Source organism: Phoxinus phoxinus (assembly GCF_949152265.1).
Source record: "Phoxinus phoxinus genome assembly, chromosome: 6".
NCBI lineage: Eukaryota > Metazoa > Chordata > Actinopteri > Cypriniformes > Leuciscidae > Phoxinus > Phoxinus phoxinus.
In genome coordinates this window covers 13,893,351-13,910,645 of record NC_136881.1, presented here as the reverse complement: position 1 = coordinate 13,910,645, position 17,295 = coordinate 13,893,351, and the positions used below count along the sequence as shown (strand labels likewise).

General features: G+C 37.2%; 3 protein-coding genes across 11 annotated transcripts in view; 1 reads left to right on the top strand and 2 right to left on the bottom strand.

Moving 5' to 3' along the window:
• rbm47 (RNA binding motif protein 47) overlaps positions 1-2,990 on the top strand; it is a 30,883-nt gene extending 27,893 nt beyond the window's left edge. For all 6 annotated transcript variants that reach the window (XM_079616732.1, XM_079616728.1, XM_079616729.1 and 3 more), the window contains one exon: positions 1,300-2,990. In XM_079616732.1, coding sequence (XP_079472858.1) covers positions 1,300-1,551 — 252 coding nt within the window. In that variant the 3' untranslated portion in view covers positions 1,552-2,990. The remainder of the gene's footprint in view (positions 1-1,299) is intronic.
• Positions 2,991-7,182: 4,192 nt separating this feature from the next.
• On the bottom strand, positions 7,183-15,932 carry tyrp1b (tyrosinase-related protein 1b). 2 transcript variants are annotated; one of them, XM_079615145.1, is made up of 8 exons: positions 15,860-15,932; positions 13,812-14,167; positions 13,386-13,696; positions 11,921-12,125; positions 9,662-9,829; positions 9,312-9,491; positions 9,000-9,149; positions 7,183-7,682 (listed from the first exon to the last, which is right to left on the bottom strand). In XM_079615145.1, exons 2-8 carry the CDS (start codon positions 14,164-14,166, stop codon positions 7,483-7,485), a joined length of 1,569 nt encoding a protein of 522 aa, XP_079471271.1. In that variant the 5' UTR covers position 14,167; positions 15,860-15,932; the 3' UTR covers positions 7,183-7,482. The 2 variants fall into 2 exon arrangements, with proteins under 2 accessions (XP_079471271.1, XP_079471272.1); XM_079615146.1 differs by lacking the exon at positions 15,860-15,932 and adding an exon at positions 14,358-14,463.
• Positions 15,933-16,222: 290 nt separating this feature from the next.
• The window catches only part of LOC306999986 (uncharacterized protein), a 40,483-nt gene continuing 39,410 nt past the window's right edge, over positions 16,223-17,295 (bottom strand). For all 3 annotated transcript variants that reach the window (XM_079615149.1, XM_079615147.1, XM_079615148.1), the window contains one exon: positions 16,223-17,241. In XM_079615149.1, the coding sequence (XP_079471275.1) occupies positions 17,118-17,241 (124 nt within the window). In that variant the 3' untranslated portion in view covers positions 16,223-17,117. The remainder of the gene's footprint in view (positions 17,242-17,295) is intronic.

The following is a 17,295-nucleotide window of genomic DNA, read 5'->3' as shown; positions in this document are numbered from 1 at the left end:
ATTAAAGGAAGTATAATTAAAGTATTAGTTGAATGTCTGTTAGGGGAGCATCACAATAAAGAGTTGGCAGATATTAAGCAGACAGTCTATAATACTCTAATCAGAAAGATTAATTGACATGTAGTTACAAAGCTACTTGTAGTCAACAGAATGTTCAAAAGGGACCATCAAAATAAAGTGTTACCTCATTTTTAACTAGAAAATGAAGTCTCTTGTCAAAAGAACTTTGAAAGCCTTATCTGAAAGCAAAATAAGTTTTTAATTTAGAAGGGTTTAAAGGCCTTTATATTCTACTTACTTTAATTCCTATCCAAATTCCAATTTAACTCCCTGTTCAATTAAAGTTCCAACTCATTAATTAAAGGGACGCCAATTCTTAAAATATGCCCAGACAAGCATAAAAAAAATGGAATTTGTAAAATATCAGAAAAATAATGACAATACAGATCAAAAATACACAATGTCTAGTAAAAATGCAATTTATTGCCTTCACATCTGTAGCCTATGGAGATCTGTATAGATCTTGTGCTCATACATTCATGATATGTAAGCAAACATATAAGAACTTTAATAAGACTGTTTATGGGGAAAATTTAGCTTGTTGTCAAAAAGCTTGTTGATTATAGCCTTTATTTATTGTTGCTTTATCGCGTCTTGTTAGGGCTCTGTGTAAAGCATGGTCAGTGTGGCAAATTCACATGGCCAACTTGAACAAGAGTGAAATCTACATGGTTAATTTTTTCGGAATTACTGATTTTGTCTGCAAAAAATGTACATGTAAATGTAACCGCACCTTAACTCTTTCCCTGCCATTGATGAGCTTTTCCATCATAACACAACGCTTCCCCGACCCCGACATTGACAAGTTTTTCCGCCAATCCGTGTTTCCACTGTTATTCTGTAGGGGGCAATATTACACATCTTCTGAAATAGCATAGCATCTCCGAATCCAAAAACCAAGTGAAGATCTGCGTAAACCATGATCATCAAACATTTAAACATTTACAGAGAAAAATGAAAAGAAGTATATGTCTATGCAAGCTTTGGGGTGTTGATGGACTCAATCTTCTAGATCTATGCTTTGATCGTGATTCTGAATCTGATCCAGACGAAAACATGATTTTCACTTCTTTTTGTACTAAATGTTGTTGTTGTAGAGCAGAGGCTTTGTTCTTTCTTTTGATATATCGTACACAAGATTTTTGTTAAAATTATCAAAAATGTTGACGCTGACTGGCAAATTTTTCAGTAAAGGCTGGCTGGGAAAGAGTTAACAATCTATCTCTCTCTATTCCATAGGGGCGACCTATAACTCCCATCTATGCTATGGCTCATAATGTCCAGAGGATCCCGGCTACAGCTGCCAGTCTGTATGGGGCTGGGTACATTCCTTACGCCACCCACGCCAACACTGCCACGCTGGCAGCGCTGCAGAAGAACGCTGCGATGGCTGCCGCAACCTACGGAGGGTACGCTGGGTACATGCCTCAGGCCTTCCCTGCCACTGCCACCTTCCAGATGCCCATCCATGATATATACCAGACCTACTGAGATATACCCGCAGCATCAATCGCAACGACTTACAATTATACACACCACATCACCACAGGCCATCAGACATTTACACTGCATCTATGAAGTCTGCTGGCTAACTGAACCACGCAGAGTGAAACTGACAAACTCACAACAAAACTAACACCTTATGACTCGTGTGAAGCTCCCTGGAAGCCTTTAGATTCGTGTACAAGCTAACGCTGGCAGCAAGGATGTAGATTTCGGCTAAATTTACTCACAGCTTCATCAGACCCTCTAGCCCACATTTATTAATCTAGATGTATGACCTAGACCAAAACCACTTTTATATGCTACTGATTAGCTAACTAGGATAGGTAGACATTTGTGTTATATGTTGTGGACTCAAACCCCTGCAATGTGACCAGAACCTTGCCCACTTTTCCCTTTAGACCAATAGGAATCAGTCTGTCAGTTCGACTTCTTAAAGGACTTGACCACACTTGCTGATTTCCAAAGCCATCACACGACTGAATGAATGACATCATTTGCATATTTTATCATTCTGCAAAGGTGTTGTTTATTAGTTGATCACCAGTACAGCGGCGGACCGACTCCGAGTGATATGTTCATATGAAGAAATTCAAAACCGAGCATTTAAGACTTGCAGAAGCACACCCACTGACATATCACCTGACGTATCTTCCCCACACACTCCAGCTGAGAATCGTGAGCCAGAGCGGTTATGTCATCGCACAATCCTAATACCACTCCTCTGCGTTCACGGCCACAAGAATACCGAAGGAGCGCTGTAGTATTAGTGGACTTTAAAAAGAGTGTATTTAATGCCTCTCTATGCTTTAGTGCATTTACTTTTGTTTTGTGAAGAAAAACGAAATTGACAAAAAAACTGTAAATGAACAAAAAAAAGAAAACTGCTGAGCAGAAACTTCAACAACCACAGAAGTAGAAGATTTAAAGTGTTTCATGAAAATGCTGTATTCTGAGTATAACACATATTTGCGAAATGTTTTGAAGATGTCGGAATCTTCCGTCCACTGGGTTTTCTGCACGCGAGTCCTGCATTCATTTTTCCTCCTTTACTGTTTATTGCTTATGCATTTTTATATTTAGATTGTTTTAAGTTTGTACTATTTAGTTGGCTTGAAGACTTTTCAGATGTTGTTTTTATTGTCTAGAGGTTGTTTTTTCGTTTCTAAACTGGAAGATAGACCAACACTGTTTTCCTTCTCAGAGGCTAAATAAGTTTGAGTGTTCAAGAAAAAGCAAACTGGAAAAAGAAAAAAAAGTCAGTTGAATCTATGCTGGATAACATTTGTTCTCTGTTAAAGGAACAGATCACCCAAAAATGACAATTCTGTCATCATTTATTCACCTTCATGTCATTCCAGCACTGTATGACTTTCTCTTTTTCTTTGGAACATAAGAGAAGATATTTTGAGAAATACAGTATTCCTGTCTAACCCTGTAGAGTGTGACGCTAGCAATGCCAAGGTTATGGGTTCGATTTCCTGGAATCCATGAATTAATGGATGCCGATTGAATGCAGTGCAAGTGCATGCAAAGCGTCTGCCAGTGTGTGTTTTTTTCATACAATGGAAGTCAATGGGAACCAAAAACCTTTTGGTACAGGTTTGGAAAGACATTAGGGTGAGTCAATGATTTGCAATGATTTTCAGAATTTTCATTTTTGTTTAAACTATGCCTTTAAAAAATTTTAAAAGCACAAACTGGACTGACAAAAAAGTAGCTGGGTTGAGGATACAGCACTGTTTATGATGACTTAAGGTCCGTTCACACCAAGATCAATAACTATATTGGCATCCACAACAACGCACAGTATCGTTCTGTTTATTCTAAGTATGTGCGCAGTTATGTCGTCTGCCACTTTAAGTGCTCAAGCTCTTTAAAGAAGGATGGATTCTGATTGGCTGTCTATGTTTTTATCAGCTAAAACTCCATCCATTTTGAAATCGGTATAGTTATCGTCCTTCGTGAGATCGGAGACCTTTAGTTCTGCTTACTTGTGCTGGTTATAGTTAATAGTTGATGACCAACTGTGAGCAGCCCTTATTTTTTCAGACCACTACTGTGATTCCCAGCATCCAGTCCTGTGCATCATTAGGAGAACACAGGCTCCCTTATATCCGCTTTTGTGCCATTAATACAAACTGCACCTGAAGTGCTGTTCCATTTACCGCTGAACCAAATATGTTGATGTTGTTTATTAACGGTCTTGAGTTGCAGGATAAAATCAGGTCAATGGCGTGATTCTCCCGATCATAATTCCTCCTATAGATACGTGTAGACACAACTGACAGGCCATAGAGTTTTATAGTTTGTTTTCTTTAGTTGTTTTAACCCTGCATTTTTTTGTAGATCACACTCCATATTGCGTAGCTACTGTAGTACGGCATGTGCTAGTAAAGATGACTGTTCTGAGGTGCACTTAAACATTTTTTGGGGGTTTAGAAGTTCTTGTGTATGTACTGTATGTGCTTTATAATATGTGTTTGAGCAGGCACTTTTGTTTTTTAGGGGTATTGCGATACTCCTAGAACTGGAATGAACTGGACCAAACTGAAACCAGGGAGCTCAGAATAATATCCTCATTGCCTTTTCAATGACTGCTGTATGTAATATCAATGTCCTCTTGAAGAATGTTGTATGCCACCACCACTATGCCTTCTGTAGGACTGCGTATGTCACGTGCCTTTATTCAGACCGCTGTCTGTCAAGTGACCTCTTAAACACTGGTTGTAATACCACGGTGCCTCTTCTCTCCTATTTCCTTTCAGAAAGTCAAGTTTTTCTTCTTTTTTTGTTTTGTACTGTTGTGTCTATGGGGGCTCTGAGTGTTAGAGTGCTGCTTTATGTTGTATTATGCTTTCATGTTCTAACAGAGTTGATGTTTTATTAAGTATATCCTGTTTTTCTTTTTAGACGGGGATAACTTCACAATATACAACCAAACAAAGAACGACAATCCATGCAGTTCACATCACGTTAGCTAGAGACACATTTTTGCACACTGCTGCCATCGTCGAGGACAATATCTCTCGGTTATGGCATGTCTGTGTGTTTTTGAGAAAAGTGAACTATCCCCAGTAGTCTGTTATCTTATCTTTTATTATGAGCGAAGCAGTCAGGATATTTAATATATACAGTACATTGTTTTTGTGTATGAAGTAAGAGGAAATGCTATAATATATTTTAAGAAGACTTTTCCTTCTCATTGTGTGTGCTTTAGAGAGTTTAACAACAACAACAAAAACGTTTCCTTTTTGCCAAAGTGTTCAATGCAACTAAACTAATGCGAATGTGTGCATGTGTGGATACATAAAAGTGGCAATAAGTTGCCAGTATGGTGTCAATTCTCTCCCAAATTGATCATGCATTCATTGGCAAAACTTTCTTTAGCGAACATTTCATAAAACACTACATGTGTAGCGTTTTTTTTTCTTTTCCTTTTTTTTTAGACTTGTTTTTTGTTACTAAAAAACAAATGAACAAGACAAGGTGACCTCGGCTGAGGACATTTAGATAATGTAGAATGCTATTGCCAAAATATTCTTATCTTTCCTTTTTTTAAGATCTACTAGAGCTGTTTTCTTTCTTGCATTGTTTGTTTAAGGCTTTTTTGGCATTGTTGTATTTATAGAGGTAGTTTAATAAAGCATTTTCAAAAAGAGGAGTATGATCTGTGCTTGCCTTTCCTACATGTGTTCTTTGCTCTCCATTCAAACAAAATGATTTCACTAAAATTATTAGCAATTTTACTCCTTTTTAAACATACATTTTTAACTTTTCTGTTTTATTTCTGTTTTTTACAATGATCTGATCAGATAATGTGTATAGTTCATTAGATGAAATTTTGCAGACAATGAGGGTCTTTCTCAATTGAAGATGTCTTTTGGTGATGAACAATGTCCTCAAGTGTACCAAATGGTTTTAGCTAGAGCACGGATGCCCAATCCTCTTACTGAAGAGCTACATTCCTGCAAAGTTTGGTTCCAACAATTAATTGCCTGGTTTTATAAACAGATTAAGTCAGGATTAGGTCTTAGTTCAATTAGGACATTTAAGTAGCTTTTATAAATGTGCCTTAGACTAAAAACATTACTGGAGTGGATCTTGAGACAAAACAATGGCGCTGACATATTTGAAGGTATGTCAGTGCACGTTGCTTTCAGTTAACAGCTCAAACATGCATTTTAGTCTGAACCGGTTCCTGAAAAATTTAATTAGTTCGTTCAGGTGTGTTTGATTAGGTTTGTAACTGAACTTTGTAAGGTTTGCTTTGTCCTAGAAAAGGATTAAGCACCTATGAACTAATGTGACATTTAAAGGGATAGTTCACCCAAAAATGAACTCCCTCATTGAAAAAGGTCCCTCATTAAAAATGCCTTTTCAATGACTACTGTATGTAGGCTAATACAAATTAATTATCACCCTCATGTTGCACAAAATATACGAATAAAAGCCTGAATTAAATCTGTTCATCATATATAAAGCGATCGTGTTAGAAAATTCTGACTAAACCGCTCAATTCATATAGTTTTACGATCTCTATGAAATTTTTGAAGCGTCAAAGTGGCTGTTGCATCAATGGAGGGACAGAAAGCTCTCAGATTTCATAAAAAACACCTTCATTTGTGTTCCGATGATAAACGAAAGACTCACGGGTTTGGAAGAACATGAGGGTGAGTAATTAATGACAGAATTTTCATTTTTAGGTGAACTATCCCTTTAAGATTCAAACATGCAGTACTGTTTGTACCACTAGGGGGCAGCAGTGCAGAGGGACCAGATGAAATGGCATCTGAGCACCTGTGTTATTGTAATATGGCTGAAACTGTTAGGTTTTTCTTAACCAAACGAGGTTGTTCTTTTTTCTTTGTCTCGAGAAGGTACTAAGTAGAAGTGTCATACTTGACATGATATGGCTTGCTGAATTGGTTATTATTGCCACTCCCCAGTGGTATAAATATGTGCAAGGTCAGCCAAGAGGAAACAGGCTTTATTTAATGTGTTTTTCTTTGTAAATAGGGTGACATAAGGCGAAGTGGTACGAATGTTTCATGATTGATTGCCCTTTAAATATCAGCAGAAAATCAAATGTTAATAGTTGCCACAAGGGTAGTTGTCATTTCAAATGTTTTCATTTTCATCACAATCATGTTTCACAGTGGATAAAATCAAGCTTCAAGCCAATAAAAATGCTCCTCTTAAACACAAGCCACCATACAGAATACAAATCACTTACACATAACATTTATGGTAGTTTTTTAATTATTATTTTAATTTTTGAATGAAATTTACAATAGCCTATGTATTGTCATCCCATTTTATATTACCTCAAGATACTTTTTATTCTGGACACTTTGTTATGATGGATTATGATTATTAATCATAACACTATTATGGCATCACACGAACCATAGTTTGGGTCTGTGTATAGGGATGTGGAAGTTATCAGGAATTTTATATTTATGGTAACTAGGAGGAGTTATTTTCTTGGAAAAATAATTTACGTACCGTATATATATAATTTACTTAGGACTTATGTAATGTTGGCACTCTTTGAAAGTTGGTTCTTGCTGCAGAATCGTCTGCGCTGAAAGTACACAAAAATGAAACTTAAATGTATTTTAAACTTTTATCAGAGTAATATAAAAGAGGTCACACTGTACAATATGTGTTCAAAGGGCATTCATAAGCACTGTATAAACTCAAGGTGACACATTAAACAAGGGCACATATGACAGTATTTTCAATGTCTCATGGACATGAAAAATATGATAATAGTAATAAATGTAGCGCCTGTGTCCACAAAACCTTTACAGTGCTTTTGAACGCTAATGATTCATAACTCAAACTCCTCCAGTACAGGGTGGATGCACAGTGCAATAATAAATGTGTTTAAAATGTGTGTTTTTAGTTCCTCAGTCACACCACAGACTGAGAAGCATGGCGCTGGTCCTCTGAGTAACGCCTGAACTGTTCCCCTAGCAACGGCTCCAGGCCCTCAGCTGAGCGGTAAGAGCGTGCCCGAACAGCACAGCCGATGACTCCGCCCATCACAGCCACAACAAGCACCACGGCTACAATCGCTATGGTGATGATCTCTGAAATAGTGTATGACCGAGCTGGGGAGGGAGAAAGAGAGAGGTTTTTTGGTTATATGTATCTATATGTACTGTTTGCAGTGTGTGTGTGTGTGTGTGTGTGTGTGTGTGTGTGTGTGTGTGTGTGTGTGTGTGTGTGTGTGTGTGTGTGTGTGTGTGTGTGTGTGCGTGTGCGCGTGCACTAACTTAAATGCAGAGGACAGATTCCGAGTGTGAGTTACCATACTTGGCCTTCACATGTCACATTCACCACAAATGTATAAAGATGAACTGCATTTTTAATTGTACAAGTGTGGCGGCTGCCATTGCTCTCATGTTGGTTTGCTAACGGGCTTTAAACTGGTTTCGTGACAAATCGGGTCTTCCCTCGAAATTGGGTCTCCATTAGGACCCACAAGAGATCCCATTGACTTTGAATGAGTACTGTCTTTACTGTGATTCAATATCTAGCCCGATCTCATGAGAAAACGTATTTTACAAGGTGGTGGTTTAGTACGAATTCATATGTGATTTGTACAAAAATGTACGATTTATGGGAACAAATCAAGCATGAAGGTCCACCTCTAAACCTAACCATCAGTGGGACATTGTAGCCTACAAAATCAATATAAACAGGATTACACAAATTCATTCAATTTAGCCACCAATTCGGCACAACGTAAAATAGTTATGAATTTCCATGAGATTGCATTGACAAAATCGCGCTATGATGCATGTTGTTTGAATGTTATAATGAGTATTAAAGGAATAGTTCACCCAAAAATTTAAATGCATTATTTACTCCCCCTTAAGCCATCTTAGTTGTATATGACTTTCTTCTTTCAGCTGAACACAATAGGAGTTAAATTCCGGCTCTTATATCCTGGCTTTTCCATATGACTCTTAATAGTAATAGGATTAATAAAGGCCTTAAAGCAAAAAAAAAATCCATATTTAAAACTTTATAAACTATAATCACTGGCTTATATGGCAAATGCGCTCATTCATAAGAGTTATGTGGCTTTTGTAAGAGGTGTCTATTGACCCTGTCCCAAATGGCACACTTCATATGCACTTACAGATTTATTAGCCCTCTGGACTACTTTTATGATAAATGGATGTGTCTTCTTTTGATAAATTGTCTTAAGATGCTGAATTCGAAAATTAAGTCATATGCTGTCATGTGTTTTATGCAACAACAAAATCTTTTTTTTGTGTGAACTATTCCTTTAAGTAACCTAACTTATACACTTAAAGTTATACTAATAAAGCTTTCCAGAAATAAAAGTTCACATGGTTCATGGGTTTATTATGCATTGTTTTTTTTTGTTTTTTTGCCGTGTATCACGAGTCACTTACTTGGCCACTGAACCTCATAGGTGTAGCCCAGGTTGTCTGGGGCGGTGACAAACATTTCAGCATTTCTGATTGGTGGCCAGAAAGGGACCATGTTGAACTCTCTGTTGTGACCAATCGGAGCATTTTCCTCAGGATAGGCCACTGTTCCTGCTGCATAAGCACAAAGAACACTGGTTAGGATGCAGCTGAAACATGACATGATTTGTGTGTGTGTGTGTGTGTGTGTGTGTGTGTGTGTGTGTGTGTGTGTGTGTGTGTGTGTGTGTGTGTGTGTGTGTGTGTGTGTGTGTGTGTGTGTGTGTGTGTGTTTACCAGCAGTGTGCCGCTGAAGCCATTCATCAAAAATGGCATCAGTGAACGTGTGAAGCAGGACAAAGATGGGGTCGTTTGGTGACAGGTGAGTCTGTCCACCTGTGCCATTTAGAAACAAATGAGCCAGGTTGTGCAGACTCCTCACTACTGGGTCATAGTTTCCCTGAGGAGCGCTGTAACCTAGTGACACAACAGAACACCAATTAAAAGTCTCCTCATTTCTCCACAAGGCTGCAAAGAGTTTATGCAGGTGGTTGGTTGTTTGTTTTGGTATAGTCTCTTTGTCTGTGGTGGCTCCAAACATGTTTATTTTAGGAATACTGTTGTCTGCAGCTGTGTGTGTATCATACCCTCAATAGTGTTCCTGAAGCTCTGAGAAGAAGTTGAGTAATATGGTGGCGTGTCGAAAGTGTTCAGCTCTAGACAGTCAATGACATCCTGTGGTTGTGGTAATCTCTGAACCATGGGTCGAGCCACATTACCGGCAGGGTTTCTTCTGATTGGACTTGACTCTGAATCTGAATACACACCAAAGCAGAGAAGGTACATTTTGATTTTGAACTTCTGATAAAGTATTCTAATAATAATAGTAACAATAACAATAATATTTTAATAATGAAAATGACCCCTAAAATACCGTATTGACTGTATGTCAAGGTCAATAAGTCTTTCAAATATCAAATAACATTTTTATGATAATGCAAGATTTGTTCAGGCTGTAAAATGTCATGTGGTGCAACTCCCCAACAACAAAATTATGTTCATGAATTATTAATTCATATTTGTAAAAATTACATTTATCTCCAAAAATATATTTAAAAACATTGTTAAAGAAAATAATAATTAGTATGTATTGATTGACCCATATATTCAAGTAAAATATGTTATTACTTTTTACTTGATAGTTGCACCTCATGACATATTTAGAGTAATTCCATTTAAAGTTTCATGAAAATGGTATAAACATTTTTCAAAACCAAAATGAATAAAACAATATTTTTCTAAAGAAGCTTGGCAGTTTTTTTTTCATTGTGATCTGTCATTAGTCTTTGACCCTTGAGCCAAATCTCTTCATGAGCTCTCGCAGACTGTGAGAAAGAAGCATCATAAGATTGAATATTATACTATTCCGTTTGTCTGCAATCGTGAGTCACATACTTGCAAATACTATCACATGATCCTAATCGTTCTGCCCATATAAGGTTTGATCTAGGGCTGGGCGATAAAACGATAACGATAATTATCGCGATATAATTTTTCTCGATAAAACGATATCAAGAGTTCGATAAATGTTCGATAATGTTTTTGCGCCAAAAGCGGAACGAATCTCATTTGAACCGCGCGCGCCACACGGACCGTTTATCCGCTCGGCTCAAAGTCCAAACGGCAGCGCGAGCGCGAGCTCACTCGACTGACTCGAGCAGACGCGTTTACTCTGATCGGTCTCGATCACTAGATCCAGTGAGAGCGCTTGAATTCAGCAAGGAACAGAAATGTCTCAGTGATTTAAACCAGTTTAAAGGCAGATGAGACCGCGCTGACGAACAGGAGAAGCACTGTGCGCAACGATACAGTCAGAAGGCTTTTCCGTCTAAGTTACACATTCCCATCATTTACCACGGATTTAACGTTACTGTAACATTAGCCTAGTAATATTAACTGCACCATGAAATAAGGGATATATAATATATATATATTGAATTGTATAATATTATTAATGTAGACAATGTATTAAAGGACTAATGGAATATAATTACAGTTTTTAATAATGTATTTAGGCTACTGGTTTTCATAAATACCATAGAAACGTCACAATATGTGACGTTTCTCACATAGAAACCATAAAGTTACAATAGAAACCATAAAGTTACATTTTATCTGTGGTTATCATGATCTAAATGCATGATGCTGGATGACCAATGGTTAATTTTAATAAAACTAAAGAACATTTTACCAAATAAAAAGAATGTTGTTACTTTTTTTTAACAGATTTTACTGTTTTTGTTAATGAACATAAATTGTATAAAGCAAATCTGCATCCTAACTCAAGCTAATACTACTGAAATAAAGATATTTATTTTGTTAAGGAAAAACGTCAAATATTTGAATGTTCTACCTCGGATTTGTGAAATGATCCCCTGTTTGGCAAGTGTTTGTCATGATATGTTCTAACAATAAAGAGTAGTTTAAAAACACAACGCTCTGTTTTCTACAGCTTTCACTTAGGAGTACAAATCTGTCTTTAAACTTGAAATAAATAAAGATTTGACATTTATCGATAATTATCGATATCGACTGATATAAAAAAAAATATCGTGATATTTTTTTTTGGCCATATCGCCCAGCCCTAGTTTGATCTTTCTTCTGAGCTCTCGAAATGCCTCAAAGGATTAGTTCAAACAGCATGTGAGCAGTCTTAGGTCTTGGAATGCATGAGTGTGTGTGTCTTACTGTTGCAGATGGTCTCCAATGTCTCACACTCCCCCACACTCTCACAGATCTCCCACCGGGGAGAGGACACAAAATTAAACGTGTGTTTCTGATGAATTCTGTGTATAAGTGTTTGAGTGATGTGTGTGTTACTGGTATGTTGTGCGAGTGTGTCGTACTGTTGCAGATGGTCCCCAGTGTCTCATACTCCTCCACACTCTCACAGATGACTCTCCACTGAGAGAACACAGAGTTGGAACTGATGCCATTGGTGTCAAAGCTGCTTCTGGCTCCCAGCAGGTCATCAGTGCAGATATCACACTCGCTGCCTCCTATAGCAAAGTTCCAGTACGGCAGGGCAAACGATTGGTCCCCCAGCATGTCCTGCATACACACGCATACGCACACACACACACACACACACACACACACACACACACACACACACACACACACACACACACACACACACACACACACACACACACACACACACACACACACACACACACACACACACACACACACACACACACACACACACACCATGTCCCATTAGCTGATTTTTCTATCAATAGGGAATTGTTGAATTTTGAATTGTTGAATCAATAGGGAATTTCTGCTCACTGCACAAGATAATAAGACTTGCCAAATTGATTTTTCTGGAGTAAAGCATAAATCCAACAAAACTTTAGACGTTTATGCTTAAAACAAAAAAAATTTACAAATGAGGTCTTTTACAAAAAAAGTCTTATTATCTTACATAGTTTTTAGTTCTCAAGAAAATGTATTCAGATATTTTTATTTGAAAACAACAACAAACACTGATTAAAGATGAAATCATTTTAAATATTTTTTTTCTGCTACATAAGAAAAAAGGCTTTTCATAATTATGATATAAAAAGTCATCATTATCAGAAAAGTCACTATTATAGCATTGAAAGTCATAATTTTTATCTATAATATAACTTAATCTTTATCATTTAATGCATAATTGTATGTCTTAATTTGGACTTTCTATGACATATGATGTGCAAGGCATAACTTTTTTTCCTATGTGGCATAAATGGCCTTCCATACTAAAGGGAAGTTTCACCCAAAAATTACCTATTTTGAATTCTCACCTTCATCTCATTCCAAACCAATACGAGTGACTTTCTTACACTGAATACAAATGGAATTTTAAAGAAGTTTTAAAGAATGTATTCTTCTCACTTTTCTACATGATCTTTCAAGCTTTAAAAATAATATCAAACCATCATAAATGTGGACCAAATAACTTCTGTGCCCTATTACAAGTTTCTGAAGTCATACGATATCTTTGTATAATAAGTAGATTAATAATTTTTAATGTTTTAATTAATGATTTTAATGATTAATAAGTCATAATGTTCCTAAAATTTTGCCTGCTTCTTACCAATAGCTATGGTTTTAGAAAACTTAAGATACAGGGCACGAGAAAGATCCAATACGCATTCATTACATTTGCATGGAAAAGAAAGGCCAGTGCATTCCTTGAAATATCTCCTTTTGTGTTCCATGAAATAAGAAAGTCACACCGTTTTGGAATGACGTGACATTATTTAATATCTTTTGTAATTAAATTTCCTGTTGTATAATTATCATTATCATGATTTGTGTCACCTGCATGTCTCTCTCCAGTTGTAGCAGGTGGTACCGGTGCCAAGTGACAAATCCTGGTCCTTCGTGAGAGAAATCCACACCTCCGAAGCTCTGCTGGCCTGGACCCATGTAAGTTTTACTGACCGAATAGTAGTGGGTCCAGACAAAATAATTATAAATGGTGATGTTCTCAAATTGATCAGGCCCGAAAATCTCCTGATAGCGGCGGGTGCAGATGACCAGGTCAGGATGGACAGTTCTTTTAGCCTGGTCCAAAGCGTTCACAAAGGCTCTTTTCTCATCTGTGGACATCTGCATGACGTTGCGTCGCACTGGGAACACAAACAGACTCAGGTGAGAAAGAAAGCAATGCATTTGTAGGCTACACATGTGTATTTGCAGTGCATATTTGTATGTGCAGCATGTATTTGGGATGTTTATCCTCACCCACAGTGACTCTTTGATCACAGTTTGGCCCTGTCAGACCATGTCGGCATTGCCCGCAGTTAAATCCACTGAAGTTTCCGTTGCATTGGCAGGTTCTGTTAAAGAACCGCAGTGGCCACCGTTCTCTATCATCCCGGCCATCGTGAGGATACTGAGGCCCGTGTGGGTGACGGTCAGCACTAATCGACACGCATTGACCTCTGCCAGTACTGGATCCACACTCATCATTGGGCAGTCCAGTAGGTGATGGGCAGCAGGTGCCACTCTGCAGACCTTCCGGTGTCACACACTGACGTGGGAACTGAGCTTGCGTCAGCACAACGCACATTAGCACTAAACACACACTCTTCCACATCCTGGAAAGACAAATATGGACCCGCATGTATTATGCTTAAAGGGTTAACTTAGTTCACCCAAAAATGAAAATTATCTCACCCTCAAGCCATCCTAGGTGTATATGACTTTCTTCTTTCAGCCAAACAAAATTAGTTAATGTTATATAAAAAAAATATTCCTAGCTTTATAATGCAAGTGAATGGAGCCTACCATAGATTTGGAAGCCCCAAAATTATCCATCCATCATAAAATTAATCAGCTCCAGGGGGTTAATATAGGTCTGAAGTGAAGCGATGTGTTTTTTAGTATTCATATAACTTTATAAACTATAATCACTGGCTTCCGGTAACGGCCGTACGCGAGTCGAGTGTTGGCGGAAGAGTGACTGCTGACCCGACGCATGACGTATTGACGAACGAGGAAGCGCAGAGGATAGAGCAAAACAAAACATCGGCCACGAATTAGAAGTCTAAAACGAGAATTTTTAAAGAGAAAGGGTGAGTAAATTATATTATATATTTACCCTTTAAAGGCTGGTTCACTCAAAAATGACAATGGTGTCCTAGTTACTAAACCTCCTGCCATTACAAACCTTTATTACTTTCTTTATTCTATGGAGCACAGCAGATGTTGAACAGAATGAGAATCATAGAGGTTTGGAGAGGAATGAGGGTAAAACAGTTACTTTTGGGGGATGAAATATCCCTGTAAAAAGTTACGTAAATTAACATGGCCAATATCTAACGATCATAAAAAAACGGGCTTTAGTAGGCCTACTTGTAAAATCGGAAAACTATTTCAAAAATGGTTACACTTTATTTTAATGGTCCAATTTAGACATTCTAACGTTACTAGATGACTTTCCAACTACATGTCAACTTACTCAGATTAGATTATCAGGTTAGGGTTAGGTGTTAGAATAAGTTGACATAGTAAAGTTACTTATACTAGACTGTCTAAGTGTTACCAAATTTTTTTTTATATTTTTAATCAAAATTTATAATTTTTATAAAATCTAAATTACTTGATTTTATTTATTTAATTTAGCGATTAAATTGGATAAATTACATGTGAAGAGAAAATGATTTAATCATAAAGGGTTATGGTTTTGCTTCAGGAAAAAGAGTAACCCACTCATTATCTGCAAAAGAAATGGTAGGCTACCTAAGGAAGCTGGTAAAGCTTTTGAGATCAGTGCAAAAAATGTGCACAGTAAAGATCCATTCTTACTGCAGAAGATCTGAAAAATGTGAGAAATGTATTACCCTGTCAGAGAGAAACAATGGAAAGCAACAGTTGATTTTTTTCTCTCTCATTTTTTTTTTTGAAGTATAGGCTTGCAGTTGTGTAACAGCCGTCCAGAAACATCTAAGTTATAGACTGTTCAAACTTCACAACCTCAAACTGTCTAACTTGCAGACTAGTTATGTCCTCAGAGTAAACCCACACACACGTCGCGTTAATAGTTCTTACAAAATAAAATCAATCATTTCCTTCATCGATTTGTCATCTCAACTCTTATGATAGCAAAAAGAACCTGACAATAAATCGCATGCATGTAACTCACCCTGTTATGCTCATCATTAATTCTGAACTGATTTATTAAACAACAATTCATCCATGTCAAGCCCTATAGTGGGCCATAATGTCAGTCTTTAAACAATGCAGTGATATGAAGTCGAGTAAAAAAAAAAAGATAAAAGTATAAGTACCTTATATCATCCGTTCTCTCTTTTCTGCCCCACTCTTTCTCTCACACACACTAGTGCCCCCCTGTGCTGCCCCCTGTCCAACTCTTTTATACTTACACCCCTCCTGACTGCACTCATCTCTCTGATCCCTCCATCCCGTGATCAGCAGCCGGCAGAGGGAGGGAGAGGAGAGAGAGAACGGGTGAAGAGAGAGTCCACCACTTTCTTACCTCTTTAATGAATGCGGTTCTTCATTTGCGTATATTGGTTTGACATTTTCAAAGGTCTGATAGATCAGTGATCTTTGCTTTCATAACAGGCGAAAAAGTGGACAAACAAACCATTTATGTAAGAAAAGGTTGTGGAGGAAAGATAGGAAGACATAACGTTTGAATCGTTTTTAATTCTGGGCACAAAGTAATACATTTGAATTAGTACATGCCAAACTTAAACAAGTTTTCTGGAATTGGACATACGTTTACAAGTAAATGGAAATATTTTAATGGAAGGAATTGATGTGAATTGCAACTATCTTCGGCTTCATCTATAGACAAAAGAAGAAAATAAGAACAGCACCAATGGATTCAATTCCAATATTCTACTGGAAAATGTTTTGTTGTTGTCTTGTTTTTTCAGTAAAATATCTGAACATTCTTAAAACAAGATAAATATACTTAAGAAGCATTGTATGATAATACTTAAATATTGAATTAGCCTAGTTTATTTATCTCACCCCATGGGTAAATTGTTTTTAGATGTTTTGAGCAAGAAAAAAGCTCAATAAAAACTCAATTCTAAATATATTTTCGGAAAACACGTCTTAATATTTTATGCAGTTTTGCTTTTCTAGTAAATGTATCTTTTCCCCCCAGAATATAGATATTATAGCTGAGAAACTAGCCCAAAAAGTATACATGCAATATCTAGATGTTATGAAAAAAATAACTCTGCTTTTTAACACTGCAAAAAAAAAAGCTTTTTCCTTAATATTTATGTCTTGGTTTCCACAAATATATTATTTCTTAAATCAAGATACATTTACTTGAGAAGGAAAATGGCATCAGCTACCAAATCTTGTTTTTTTAGGCAAGTTTATTCTTAGTACCAAATATCTGCCAATGGGGTCAGAAAAATACACTTAATTCTTCTATGGGGACATTTGCAGTCAAGGTTAACCGGACCGTTCAATACACATATAGACACACACACATGTTCATACAGTCAGACACTCAATCATTTACACACACACTTGCACATCTACTCCTTAAGGTCAGCAATGCTAAACAACAGAGGTTCTGGGGTCATAGGACGAATTCTTCTCTGTGGAATCCAGTGGAATAGTTGTCATAGCAACGTCCTCTTGCTGGACCTGCGAGTGCTCTGGAAGGTCGTCTACAGCAGTTCTGTGAGCACAAACAATCAGTCACAATGCACGTGTGTGTGTTTACGGTCCTCAT

Coding starts and splice junctions, on each gene's coding strand:
- tyrp1b (XM_079615145.1), bottom strand. CDS start 14,166: ATGTGGAAGAGTGTGTGTTTAGTGCTAATGTGCGTTGTGCTGACGCAA. Junction 13,697..13,811: donor TGATCAAAGAGTCACTGTGG/GTGAGGATAAAC, acceptor TTGTGTTCCCAG/TGCGACGCAACGTCATGCAG. Junction 9,150..9,311: donor GCTTCAGCGGCACACTGCTG/GTAAACACACAC, acceptor GTGCTTATGCAG/CAGGAACAGTGGCCTATCCT.